Source organism: Haematobia irritans, chromosome 4, assembly GCF_050003625.1.
Source record: "Haematobia irritans isolate KBUSLIRL chromosome 4, ASM5000362v1, whole genome shotgun sequence".
NCBI lineage: Eukaryota > Metazoa > Arthropoda > Insecta > Diptera > Muscidae > Haematobia > Haematobia irritans.
The window spans coordinates 179,761,353-179,775,749 of record NC_134400.1 but is presented as its reverse complement, the minus strand read 5'-3'; the positions used below and the strand labels follow the sequence as shown (position 1 = coordinate 179,775,749).

Below are 14,397 nucleotides of genomic sequence, written 5' to 3'. Positions count from 1 at the left end.
TTACAAATCAAATTTTCAAAATACTATTAATAATACCAAGTCTTCAGGATATAATCTCAAAGCTAAATAGAGAACGATAGATTCAATTCTTTATATAATTTCAGTAAAATTCAAAGATAGATTTTTATGCTAAAGTAATAATTCAATTATAACTGGCTTCGAGCCCAACAAAACTTCATATGATTCTAATCCAAAAGCTAGGGTTTTATACTGTACAAAATAAACTAGTTGTCCATGTTGTCTCGGTCGATAGGGACTTCACCAAAAAATGTCCATCCAAAAATTGTGTTTTGGGCAAAGGGTAGGCCATTATCCAGAACCGGTAGACCCAAATACAATCGGCTTGCTACGTCCACACCCAGAACAATATTGACCCCATATGGAAGGTGAGGGGCATAATCAGCCATACAGTCGCGGGGATACACACTTAGTACACGGGTCAAATTTGCTTGTACCGGTGGGTATAGAACAACGCTTTCAGTCCGCCTGTTTAGAGTGGTAGTAATTGTACGCACAATATCTCTCGTGGATGTTAATTGGACTGGAAGTTTAGAGCCAATGCCGTCGACTTCAAACGGAAAAGATTCATTATACACGAAATAACTGTTCGGAGAGTTCGGGTCTAACAAAGCTCGAACTCGGATTCGATGATTTTGTTTACCAGGACAACGTAAGCAAACCCATGCCGTCATCCGGAGCCAAACACTTGCAGCTTCATCTAGACTGTGTAACATGGTATGGTGCCCTTGGGAACAAATGCGACAGCCGTGACTACACGGACAGCTAAGTATTTGGTGAGACATTCCCATACAGTTTACACAAAATCGGTTCTCACGCAGATATTTTTCTTTCTCAAATGGAGACTTCACCAGAAATTTGCGGCAGTTCCGGAATGAGTGACGGCTAGAACACAGTGGACAAAGATACGCTTCTTGGAAATTCATGGCTGCAAAAGATGAGATAGGTGGAGCAAAAGTGAGGGTCGATGTTGAAAACGGAAAGAAAGAAAAGCGACACAGAGTGACAAAGCAGGGTAGATCTATTGATCAGAGTTAGGCAACAGAACTAGTTTATGAACAGACCGCGTAAGTACTCCCGCTTGGGTTTTAAGATCAACTACTCTCACTCGGCCATCGTTACCATGATAAAGTTTGATAATGCGACCCAGTCGCCATTCATTTGGGCAAAGAGCTTCATTTCTCAAAACCACCAAGTCGTCGACTTGTAAGTCTCGTTGAGAATCTTTCCATTTACTTCTTTTTGTCATCTCTTTTAAATATTCAGATTTCCAACGTCTACAAAATTCGAGCTGGATAATCTTCAAACGATTCCAGCGATTTAAAAGAGATATCTTTGGAGAAGCGTTTTCGGGCTCTGGCGGTGACAAAAGCGATGAGCCAATTAAAAAATGACCAGGAGTCAATGCTGTGATATCGTTATCACTGTCAGAGAGAGCAGCTAGAGGACGGGAATTCATACACGACTCTATGCTGGCCAAAATAGTCGCGAATTCCTCAAATGTGTGCCTGATTTGGCCAGACATTTTCTTAAGATGCGTTTTGCAACTTTTGATACCCGCTTCCCACAGACCTCCCATGTGGGGCGAGGCAGCGGGTATAAAATGCCATTCTAGTTTCTGGTATCCATATTTGGCGATGGCATCATCTTTTAGTTGCGAAATAGTTTTCATAAAGTCCCTACGTAGTTCCTTTGCAGCCCCAACGAAATTTCTACCATTATCGGAATATATGCGATGGGGGCAGCCACGACGGGCGACAAAACGAGTGAGCGCGGCCAAAAAAGCAGAAGACGAAAGGTCACTGACCGGTTCCAAGTGCACAGCTTTTGTGCTGAAGCAAACGAAAAGACATATGTATCCCTTCGAAATACGACTTCCACGTCCCGTAAAGTTTTTCAGGTCGAATGGGCCAGCGTAATCCACCCCAGTATTAGTGAACGGCCTGCTAAAAGTGGTTCTTTCAGAGGGGAGTACCCCCATCAATTGGCCTAGGCGCTTCTTCCGTGCTATAACGCATTCTTTACAATGATGTATGTGATGTTTGATCAACGACTTTGCCCGGAGAATCCAACATTCAAGTCGCGTCGTAGCTAATGTTAGCTGAACGCTGCCATGTTGAGTCAATTTATGGATGAAAGCCACATAAAGTTTAGCGAAACTACTCTGATAGGCTAAAATAACAGGATGCCTCTCACTGTATGTGAGAGAAGAGGTGGATCCTAAACGACCATTGGCACGAATCAGACTGTCCTTATCGAGGAATGGAGTTAAGGATAAGATTGAGCTATTTGATTCCAATTTCTTCTTTCGTGAGAGACAAGCGTATTCTCTAGCGAAATGCATTCTTTGTGATAAAGACATCAAACGATAACGGACAAAAGTTAACTCAGCTGCTGTCAATCGTTTGCTTTCAAAACAAACACTTTTCTTCGTAATTGGATGAGTTTTTCTAAAGAAGCGAAAGATATATGCAGTTACATGAACTGCCCTAGAGAGGCTCGAAAACCGGGATAGAAAATCCTCCTCGATCGTCGATCTAGCAATATGTGTTTTGAGAGGTTTAGACTCCAAGGACGTTTCTGGTAATAATTTGTTCACGGGCCAATAACTTTCTGGACCTTTTAGCCATGGGGGACCTTCCCACCACAATGTACTCGCCTTTAATTCTAAAGGTGTCACCCCCCGGGTTGCTAGATCCGCAGGGTTTTCTATAGTAGGGACATGCCTCCAATTACCCCCAACTTTTTCTTGGATTATGGCAACCCTATTCGCGACAAATGTTGTCCAGGTGTAAGAGGGCTTTCGCAACCATGCCAAAACGATCATCGAGTCACTCCAAGGAACCAGAATAGAATTTTCAAATTTTAATTGAGGAAGAACAGAGTCTGCTAGCTCGGCCAAAAGCAAGGCACCACACAGCTCAAGTCTGGGTAAAGAAACTTTCTTGATCGGGGCAACCTTCGATTTAGAGACAAGTAAATTCGTATATATATTTTCCCCTACTTCTACCCTCAAGTACATGGCTGCGGCGTATGCAAGCTCAGATGAATCGCAAAATCCGTGTACTTGAATTTTGCAATTCGGGGAGTATTTTACCCAACGAGGTATTCGAATCTCATCAACTCCATACTGATTTGCAATGAAAGTTTTCCATTTTAGTAGGGACAAGGGTTTTAACGGATCATCCCATCCGATGTTGTCGAGCCAAAGGCTTTGCATTAAAACTTTAGCAACTATCACCACAGGACATATCCATCCTAAAGGGTCAAAAATCTTTGCAATCGAAGCTAGAACTTCTCTTTTTGTAAACGAATCTTTCGATGCTATTCTCTCGCTAGTGAAAAAAAAGGAGTCATAAGAAGCGTTCCAACGAATTCCTAAAGTTTTCGTGCAACTCTTGTCATCAAACTCAAGAAATTCATCTCTTAAAAGGTGGTCCTTGGGAATGCCGGCTAAAATGTCCATAACATTTGAGGTCCACTTCCTCAGATGAAATCCAGCAGATTTCAAGATTTCTATTAACTCGTCCCGTGCTCTTATACCCTCTTCAATCGAATGAATTCCCACCAACGCATCGTCAACATACATATTATCACGTAAAATTTTAGAGCCAATAGGAAAATGATGTTCTTCATCATCTGCAAGCTGTTTAAGTGTTCTCAGAGCTAAATACGGGGCGCAATTTACGCCAAACGTTACAGTGTTAAGTTGATAGTCTTGTACTTCCTCATCAAGGGACGCTCGGAACAAAATGCGTTGAAAAGAACGATGCGTAGGATTAACTAATATCTGCCTATACATCTTGGAGATATCAGCATTGAATACATAGGCATACATGCGCCAATTCAAAATAAGACCTATAATGTCTTTCTGTAAAACGGGACCTACATAAAGTGCATCGTTGAGGCTTTTGCCATTAGATGAGGAACAAGAGGCATTAAAAACGACTCTTAATTTGGTTGTAGTACTTTCAGGCCTATAAACTGAATGATGAGGTAAATAAAAGTAACCGTCCGAGTTATCTCTGGGCGGTTCCACTTTTTCCAAATGGCCAAGAGCCAAATACTCTGCTATGACGTCATCATATGCAGACTTTAGTTCAGGCTTACGAGCCAAAGACTTTTCATTGCGAAGAAACTGACAAAGCGCAATATATCTACTAGACCCAAAAGCGGAGGAAGGATTCACATCAGATCTAAAAGGCAAGTCAACTTGGTATCTCCCTTCTGCCGTCCTGGTTATTGAAGACTGAAATATTCTTTCACATATTCGATCATCTTCCGAGACGCTTGGTTTCCTTGAAACCTCTTCTATTTCCCAAAATTTCGTTAATTGATCGCTGACAGAGACTCTGGTGCAGTGGGAGACACTTATTATTCGTCGAGGAGTCGATGTATTGGTAGGACCGGTCAAAACCCAGCCGAAGACCGTTTCTTGGGCTACCAACGAACCAAGTATACAATGATGAACCCCTTTGAGCAAAATAGACGGGTACAAATTACCCCCAATTAGAAGGTCTATGGGTCCGCTCTTATAAAAAGTTGGGTCAGCTAAATCTAAGTTTGGCAAATGGTTTGGCCTTAAATCCTCCAAAGACTGTGTAGGGATATTCCCAGTTACTTCTTGCACTACCAATGCATCAATGTCAATTGAAAAGGACCAAATGTTAGCGCACTCACCAACTTTTCGCAAAGGAAGAATTCACAATGTTTCCTGACACCCTTGTTGCGGGTTTGAAGTGTCAATAACAAGTCTCTCCTATCCACACGGAGACGTTTTCTTCATCCACGATCGAATTGAGTCAAAGGCACACTTCGCCTGCACAAGAAGGTTTTTTTTATTACTACTATAGACGTCGAGTCAATGCCAACTGCGGCAGCCCAAGATCACGACAACCTGCGATTTTTTATTTCTTCCAGGCTAAACCGCCGAACGATCGGAAATTTCACTGCTACAGAAATTTATCCCTACCGTTTTTTTGTAGAAATAAAAACGCACACAGATTTTAGTTTTCCACTGGTTATTTATTAATCTTAATTTGTCGCTTGATCAGGTGTATGATCTCTGGAATGTACAAAGGGCTACTACTCGTCTATGATGGTTTCGGTGAACAAGAAATCTATTAAAACGCACTCAACTGAGAGAATGAGAGTTAATGCACAATAGGGACGAGATCACCGAGCTGAAGCGCAAACAGTTGCCGTCAATGTTGGTACTAACTATCTACGGATATTAGGCCTATTCCTGCATTAACACACATATATTATTGGATACTACCGAAACATTAATATGTTTGTTTTATGTGAACATATAATATGTTTGGAAGCATTTGGAGCCCAAAAATATTATATGCTTGGAAGAATTTTCCCCAAAGAAGATTGTGCTCATTCCCTAACATAATTTTCACTTCCACGAAATTTTTTAGTTCTTGGCACCTTTTTCTGTAATACAAATAATGTTGAAGAAATTATTCAATTTTATAATTTTTTTAATTTTACCTTTCGCCTGGACGGAGAATCGAACCGAGGACCATACAGTTTGTAAGCCAACACACTACCACTGAGCTACGTAGCTGTTATAGTCACCAGTAGACAATTATCGTTATAAGTTACATTTATATAGCATAGTTTGCAGCGCCCACGAGCCCATGCAAACATAACATTATTTAACAGAAACATACATGTGTTGGCAACGTGGAGCAGTGGTTAGCATGTCTGCCGTACATGCAAAGGGTCGTGGGTTCAATCCCTGCTCCGACCAAACACCATTTTTTTTTTTAATTTACACATTTATATTTATACTATATTAAATTTTTATAATGAAACTTCGAAATGTGGGTTATTAAAGATTTACAGTCAGAAACAGTGCTTGATATAAACGAAATGGACTGAGCTTTTGGCTAAGATATTATTTTTTTATTGCAAAAATAACAATTTTGTAATTAAAAACTGGTTTTGGTATAAAAGTTTGAAATTTTGGAAGGAATTCAAAAACTCTAACAAAGGAAGAACGTGGGGTTGAGTATAAACATACATAAATAATTTTATAATATACACAAGTTAAATAATAATTAGGCTTAAATTAAATAATATTTAGACTTAAGCATATACAATTTTTGTCCTTATCATAAAGCAGTTTCCGAAACAACATATAAGCGGTTTCACAGAAATTGCTCTCTTTTGATTCTCTCGCTGTGTTAATTTGATATCTTTCGTCGACCCTCCCGGTTTTTATCTCTATTTCTTTCTCTATACTCTCTCTCTCTCTCTGTCGCTCTCTGAATAAAATATCACAACATATATATGTTTACTCGAAATTTGTAAATTTATATATGTTTACATTCACACATATAATTTTTATGAAACATGCATGCCCCAAACATAATATATTCTAACATATTAACATATGTGTTCCAAACATTTAGTGTTAGTTTGAGAACATTACATGTTTGCACTTAAATATATTGTGTTTAAAAATTGTGCCCGAAACACATTTTGTTTATATCGAAACATATGAAAAACATATTTTTCTAACAGTGTAGGGCTAATGATGGCTAAGACGTTAGTGTAAATGAATGCAGTCACTTTGCATTTCATCCTCAGGAGGATAAAATGCATATGGTCCCACTCAGTGTTGCCAGGGAAAATGTTTGGTTTACCCTACAAGGACAAAACAAGTTCCCTACTTTCCCCTACATTTCCAAAAAATGTTCCCTACAATTTCCCCTTCAATATTTTTGGGTAAATTTAAACAAAATTTACAAAACAAAAATGGTTCATTGTGCTTTATTATCTTAAAATATATTAAAATGTGACGTATATGTTATTAAGTAAAAATAAATTTGTATTACCACCAAGGAGTTGGTAGAATTCTAGTTTTTTTCTGTTTAGTAGATTGGTGGAATTCTTGATGTTTTGGTAGATCAAATCTCTATAGAAATAAAATTTTGGAAAAAGCTTCCATAAAAAGTTGTTGAAAAATTTCTCTATAGACATAAAATTTTGAGGAAAAATTCTTAGATATAAAATTTTGAGAAATTTTCTATAGATATAAAATTTTGACAAAATTTCTATAGAAATAAAATTTTGACAAAATTTTCTATAGAAATAAAATTTTGACAAAATTTGCTATAGAAATAAAATTTTGACAAAATTTTCTATAGAAATAAAATTTTGACAAAATTTTTTCACATTTGACAAAATTTTCTATAGAAATAAAATTTTGGCAAAATTTTCTATAGAAATAAAATTTTGACAAAATTTTCTACAGAAATAAAATTTTGACAAAATGTTCTATAGAAATAAAATCTTGACAAAATATTCTATAGAAATAAATTATGACAAAATTTTCTATAGAAATAAAATTTTGACAAAATTTTCTATAGAAATAAAATTTTGACAAAATTTTCTATAGATATAAAATGTTGACTAAATTTTCTATAGAAATAAAATTTTGACTAAATTTTCTACAGAAATAAAATTTTGACAAAATTTTCTATAGAAATAAAATTTTGACAAAATTTTCTATAGAAATAAAATTTTGACAAAATTTTCTATAGAAATAAAATTTTGACAAAATTTTCTATAGAAATAAAATTTTGACAAAATTTTCTATAGAAATAAAATTTTGACAAAATTTTCTATAGAAATAAAATTTTGACAAAATTTTGTATAGAAATAAAATGTTGACAAAATTTTCTATAGAAATACAATTTTGATAAATTGTTCTATAGAAATAAAATTTTGGTCAAATTTTCTATAGAAATAAAATTTTGACAAAATTTTCTATAGAAATAAAATTTTGACAAAATTTTCTATAGAAATAAAATTTTGACAAAATTTTCTATAGAAATAAAATTTTCCATTTGTTTTGTTTTGTTATTGTTGGTTTTGTTCTTTAAGCATTGTTGTTGTTTTTTATTTCAGCTTAAAACCATACATTGACTAAACTACAAGAGTAGCTTAACCAACAGAGGAAAAGAATGTTTGTCAAATTTATTTGGGCAAAGCCCTATAGACTGCAAGATGGTTGGATGGACGCACGTTTCGGAATTACCACATTCCTCATCAGCATCCTCTACTTGCAGCAAAACTATCAACCAATTATCAGAATAAATTCAGGCAGTTTATTAAACCCAACAAAAACCACACTTGAACCCTCCGAAAAAAGGTTTTACATTGATAGCCGGCTTATGCCGAAATAAATTCGAAACAAACATATCTCTTTTCCTATGCCACTGTCAAATCATCGATTTGAATTCATGGAAAAAGAAGAGGAGGCACGCTCAAAATAAACCCAGCAGAAATAAAATTTTGACAAAATTTTCTATAGAAATAAAATTTTGACAAAATTTTGTATAGAAATAAAATGTTGACAAAATTTTCTATAGAAATTAAATTTTGACAACATTTTCTATAGAAATAAAATTTTGACAAAATTTTCTATAGAAATAAAATTTTGACAAAATTTTCTATAGAAATAAAATTTTGGCCAAATTTTCTATAGAAATAAAATTTTGACAAAGATTTCTACAGAAATAAAATTTTGACAAAATTTTCTATAGAAATAAAATTTTGGCCAAATTTTCTATATTTTGACAAAATTTTCTATAGAAATAAAATTTTGACAAAATTTTCTATAGAAATAAAATTTTGACAAAATTTTCTATAAAAATAAAATTTTGACAAAATTTTCTATAGAAATAAAATTTTTACAAAATTTTCTATGGAAATAAAATTTTGAAAAAAATTTCTATAAAATAAAATTTTGACAAAATTCTCTATAGAAATAAAATTTTGACAAAATTCTCTATAGAAATAAAATTTTGACAAAATTTTCTATAGAAATATTTGTTTGGTAGATTTGTAGTAAGATTTGCTTCAAATTTTGGTAGATTTTTTTTGGCGAGAGTCAAATTTCCTTCTTTAGACTCATCAAAATGTAAAAATTATTAAAAATTGTGTTGAGTGAAAAAGTCCCTACATTGTGACCCTACTTCCCTACAAGACGCTAAGTATTAAAAACAAGTAAGTAAAGTAGAAAGTCGGGCGGGGCCGCTATATCATACCCTAAACCACCATTACAGAATTAGTAATCATAAACATTTGTGGGGTAACATATAGGTCTGGGAGATAAACCGCAGTTGCATATTTAAGAAAATTAAGGGGTATAAGTCTATGGGTGCTTTGTGTCAATGTGACTATAGCTCATAGTCAATGTTGCCAGGGAAAATGTTCGGTTTACCCTACAAGGACAAAAAAAGTTCCCTACTTTCTCATACATTCCCAAACAATTTTCCCTACTATATTTTTCGTTACATTTAAAAAATTGTACAAAACAAACATGGTTCTAAGTACTTTATTATCTTAAAACATGAATATGCAACGTATATAACTTAGAATATAAATTTGTATTACCACCGCGGTTGCCAGAGTTGGTAGAATTCTACCCAAATTAGTAATCTTTTATGTTAAATCTCTATAAACATAAAATTTTGGAAAAAGTTTCCATAAACAAATTTTTGTGAGAAATTTTTCTATAGAAATAAAATTTTGAGAATAATTTCTATAGAAATAAAATTTTGAGAAAAAATTCCACAGAAATAAAATTTTGAGAAATTTTTTTATAGAAATAATATTTTGAAAAAATTTCCTTTAGAAATACAATTTTGACAAAATGTTCTATAGAAATAAAATGTTGACAAAATTTTCAACAGGAATAAAGTTTGCCGGCTTCTAATTTCCTCCTCTAGAGCCACCAAAATGTAAAAATTATTACAAATTGTATTGGGTGAAAATGTCCTACATTGTGGCCCTACGTCCCTACAAGACGCTAAATATTAGAAAAACCTTACATATAGGGAATTTCCCCTACTTCTAGAAACACTGGCTGTGTTGATATTGCACCTACGGAGTTAGTATGCCACTAATATTGAGCCCATTATTAAAAAAGAGAAAATCGTTAAATTAGTGTGGGTAATAAATACAAATTTGTAAAAATCGAGCAATATTCTTATGTAAGAGCTACAAGTACGTATAAGTACGATCGGCTAGTACATCAAAATTTGAAATTTGAGTAACATTGGTTAATAAATAAGAGTACTATGGCCAAATTTGGGAAAATCGAGCGATGCATATATATGGAAGCTATATCTAAATTTGAACCAATTTGCATAATATTTTGCGGGTTTGATTAATACCACAAAAGATTACCTTGTGCAAGATTTGAGTAAGATCAGTTAAGAAATGAGGCCTGTATGGTCAAACATAAGGTTATAAGGGCGAATTTTTCAAAATCGGACGATACTTATATGGGAGCTATATCTAAATTTGAACCGATTTCGATGAAATTTTGCACATATAGTTAGTACTATAGAGGACTAGATCTAGCCAACTTTTAGTAAGATCGGTTAATAAATAAGGGTTCTATGGCCAAATTTGGGAAAATCGGGCTATACATATATAAATCTGAACCGATTTCGATGATTTTTTGCACATATAGTTAGTGCTATAGAATACTACATTTAGCCAAATTTGGGTAAGATCGGTTGATAAATAAAGGTTTTATGACCAAATTTAGAAAAATCGGGCGGTACATATATATGGGAGCTATAGCTAAATCTGAACCGATTTCGATGATTTTTTGCACATATAGTTAGTGCTATAGAAGACTACATTTAGCCAAATTTGGGTCAGATCGGTTAATAAATAAAGGTTTTGTGGCCAAATTTGGGAAAATCGGGCGATACATATATATGGGAACTATATCTAAATCTGAACCGATTTGGATGAAATTTTTCAGACTTTAAGGGCGATGAAAAAGATTACTATGTGCAAAATTTGGTGACGATCCGTTTGAAAAAACGCGCAACGTGACCCCATTTGTCGAAATCGGGCGATACATATATATGAGAGCTATATCTAAATTTGATCCGATTTCTTCCAAATTCAATAGCGTTCGTCCTTGTGCCCAAAAAACACCCTGTACCAAATTTCATCAAAATCGGTTAATAATTGCGACCGGAATCCTGTGAACAACAAATACATGGACAGACGGACGGACGGACGGACACCAAACGCTAGATCGACTCAGGATGTGATTCTGAGTCGATCGGTATATATTTTATGGGGTCTAAAATCAATATTTCTGGTAGGCACATTTTTTGGCCGATCAAACTTATTATACCCTGACCACTATGTGGTTTAGGGTATAAAAACTACATGTAAGGAATTTCCCCTATTTCTGGCAACAATGGTCCCATTATTCTTAATTCTTTTGGGTATGCGTGTGTCTGCATATTTTTTGCTGAATATGGGCTAGCATTTTAAATACAACGAAAAAAAAGACTGAACACATTTTCTGGGACTTTGTAGAAAAAGAAAACGAATTAAAGTTTCTTCAGATTATTTTGGACCACCATTTCCAGATTGCCAGAGGCACACACAAACGACTCATATGAACTTCATAAAAAGAAAACAAACCTCTTTAATAGCAAACGTCTGATCCTCTCTTTCTTACACACATTGTTCGAAGTACATATTTTGGGTTGTGTAAAAACTATCTAAAAAATCCAAATGCTAAACACTTTTCCGATATTGGAAATTTTCAATTTTTAAAATTTCCTTCCTTGAGTAAATTTTCAACTTCTTTTCCAGTGTACTCCTTAGCCATTTGCCATGGCGTATACATTGTACTTCTCTCTGGAGTCCTGTCGTTCGAACAAATGGCTCGTTCGTAGAATGGTTGCATAGCTTACCGGCTGGATTTACTTAATTTAAGTCGTTTAAGTGGTTTTCCTTTAAGTCTCTTGTAGCTAATTATGTTCCATTATGGAGTGGTCGTTTTGGATGGTTGCTTAGTAGATTGCATTTGCAGTAACCAAGCTGAAAGGGCTTAGGTATTAGGTATTAGGACCAACAACCACACCCCATCACATTGGCGTTGGAGCAATGAGGTGCTAGATAATCATATTTTATGCACTTCTTTCCCAATGGCAAGAGATTAGACAACAACAACTATGTGAGTTACCAATGATATTTTTTATCCCTCTCGACCATTATATGCAAGGAAATTTGAAATGCAAATGAAATGCTCTAATATACGTTCGTTCTAATTTTTGTAAGAGTTGCTTTTATGAGGTGCTATAAAGATAAACGAGAGGATTCTCAATACATTTTTATGTCTATTCATCGGAGCACAAGACCAAAAATTCTTATTTTTTATTACCGCATTTAATATAAGATCACAGTATTGTGGACATGCCTAATGACAAGTTCAGGAAATTCTAGACGCACATCGAGGGTCCCTAAAGAGAGGTACAATGGAAAAAATCGAATCATTCGAATCCTTCTTAAAAGGTCTGGGAAACTATGAACGCATTTCATCCATTGACTAAAGGGCAAACTTGCAGCCAATGAACATACACTGAAAAAAAGCATGCCCGATTGCAAAGATTATGTCTCTAGTCTAATGATTTTCGTATTGGACAAAAACGTAAGGACAAATTTAAGACACAATTACCTGTTGGAATTAACTTTTGTGTCCTTGATTCTAGGAAATAAATTTTAATTTAGTCATTTTTACAGATTTTTTCTTTCTTTCGCTATCAGAGTGCTTTAAAATCATGTTAACGACAACTTAAATTTTCAAATTCGGACTCGACAACAAGTTGAAATTATGCTTTGTTTCAAGTAAAAAAACGTCTTTAAAATAATATATTTTTTTTTCAGTGCAAAAAAAATACCCAATAAATTTTTGAGAAGTTTTTATGAAAACTACTCGTATACAGAAATAGCCTGTGCTGTAGAAGAAGAGAAATAGTTTAAAATTTGGCAAAAATATAAAATTTTTGCCATACCAATTTGTTGGCTGCCATAAGATCAAGATTTCGAAACACAAAACTAAAGCTCGGAAAATGAAAATGGGAATTCATGTATTTATAAAGTAAAATTTACTTCTAAATACTCAAGTAATGAATTTGGGTGATGGTTAGGTTGGGTTAGGTTAAAGTGGCAGCCCGATTAAGATTCAGTCCATTGTGATACCACATTAACTAAAAGTACCTATTACATATGGACACTTCTAGTTTTAACCGTTGAACCTTCTCGATTATTTTCTTCTGTTGAAGCAACCAGATTGTTCCAAAAACATTAGCAGGCTGCTTAAGTCAACGGTTTCCAGGTCCGCCAGTAATCTGAAGCTATATGCCCCTAAAATTTGCCTACGCCTTACACAAAATGCAGGACACTCACACAGGAGGTGTTTTATTGATTCCTTTTCCTCCGCATCATGACAGCTCATACAATAGTCATTATACTTCGCACCAATAGTTTTTGCAAAATCGCCTATCAGGCAGCGACCCGTTATAGCAGATATCAGGAGTGATATCTGACGTCTCGAGAACATTAGCATATCTAGTGTGCGGTTTAAGTTTAAATGGGGCCATATTTGCTTGGTGTCGTTAAAACCCTTACAATTCTCCCATCGAACATTTGCCATCATGACAGCCTTCTCACGCAGTAAGAGCTTGCAGGTAGCCAGAGGCATACCAACAGATTCTAGTTCCCCCGGAATATGTAAGGTAGTTCCTAGTCTTGCTAGCTCATCTGCTTCGCAGTTCCCCGGTATGTTCCTATGGCCAGGTACCCATATTAGGTGAATATTGTACTGCTCAGCCATCCCGTTGAGAGATTTGCGGCAGTCGATGGCCGTTTTCGAGTTGAGGAACACAGAGTCCAAGGATTTTATTGCAGGTTGACTGTCTGAGTATATATTAATGCCAATATTGCTTGGAGCATTACTTCTCAGCCAAATCACCACTTCTCTTATTGCCAATATTTCCCATCCACAATCAGAGATACTATGCAGAGGGTCCTCCGGATGACTGAGAAATGGGCGAAAGACAATGGTCTTGGGGTAAATCCTGCAAAGACAGAATTAGTCATGTACTGCAAAGATCGCAAAACTCCCACGGTTAGGCCCATTTCCTTAGGGCGTATTGAAATTCCCTTTGGTGAGTGTGCAAAATACCTTGGCGTTATTTTGGACAGGAAGCTGAACTTTAAGCTTAATATTGAAGAAAGGACGAGGAAAGCAACGGTAGCTTTATACTCGTGCAAAAAGGCAATAGGAAAAAAGTGGGGACTAAAACCAAAAATTTTGCATTGGCAGTGGTTAGAACTATAATGCTATATGGTGTTGTAGTCTGGGGGCCGGCACTTCAGAAACCGACTTGTTTAGATAAAGTTCAGCGTATGGCGTGTTTGTGTATTTCAGGCGCATTCAGCAAGACAGGAACAAATTCCCTTAATGTCATATTGCATCTATTGCCTTTAGACATTTTGTCCAAACAGTCAGCTGCAACAACGGCTGTGCGGTTG

At 35.4% G+C, this 14,397-nt stretch overlaps 2 protein-coding genes across 10 annotated transcripts in view; one reads left to right on the top strand and one right to left on the bottom strand.

The window, feature by feature from the left end:
• Positions 1-14,397, top strand: part of LOC142232789 (uncharacterized) — a 288,220-nt gene that overhangs the window by 133,911 nt on the left and 139,912 nt on the right. The gene's annotated exons all lie outside the window — the stretch shown is intronic.
• On the bottom strand, positions 1,040-12,075 carry LOC142235877 (uncharacterized). Its single transcript, XM_075307128.1, has 3 exons — positions 12,047-12,075; positions 4,699-4,777; positions 1,040-4,615 (listed from the first exon to the last, which is right to left on the bottom strand). The coding sequence occupies exons 1-3, from the start codon at positions 12,073-12,075 to the stop codon at positions 1,040-1,042; spliced, it is 3,684 nt and encodes a 1,227-aa protein (XP_075163243.1).

Bases quoted from the DNA above. Each gene is read 5' to 3' on its own strand.
- LOC142235877 (XM_075307128.1), bottom strand. From the start codon at position 12,075: ATGGTCGAGAGGGATAAAAAATATCATTG. The intron at 4,778-12,046 runs GTAACTCACATA...CCGTGTGGATAG, and splicing joins AGGGATAAAAAATATCATTG to GAGAGACTTGTTATTGACAC. The intron at 4,616-4,698 runs GTGAGTGCGCTA...ATCCCTACACAG, and splicing joins TCTTCCTTTGCGAAAAGTTG to TCTTTGGAGGATTTAAGGCC.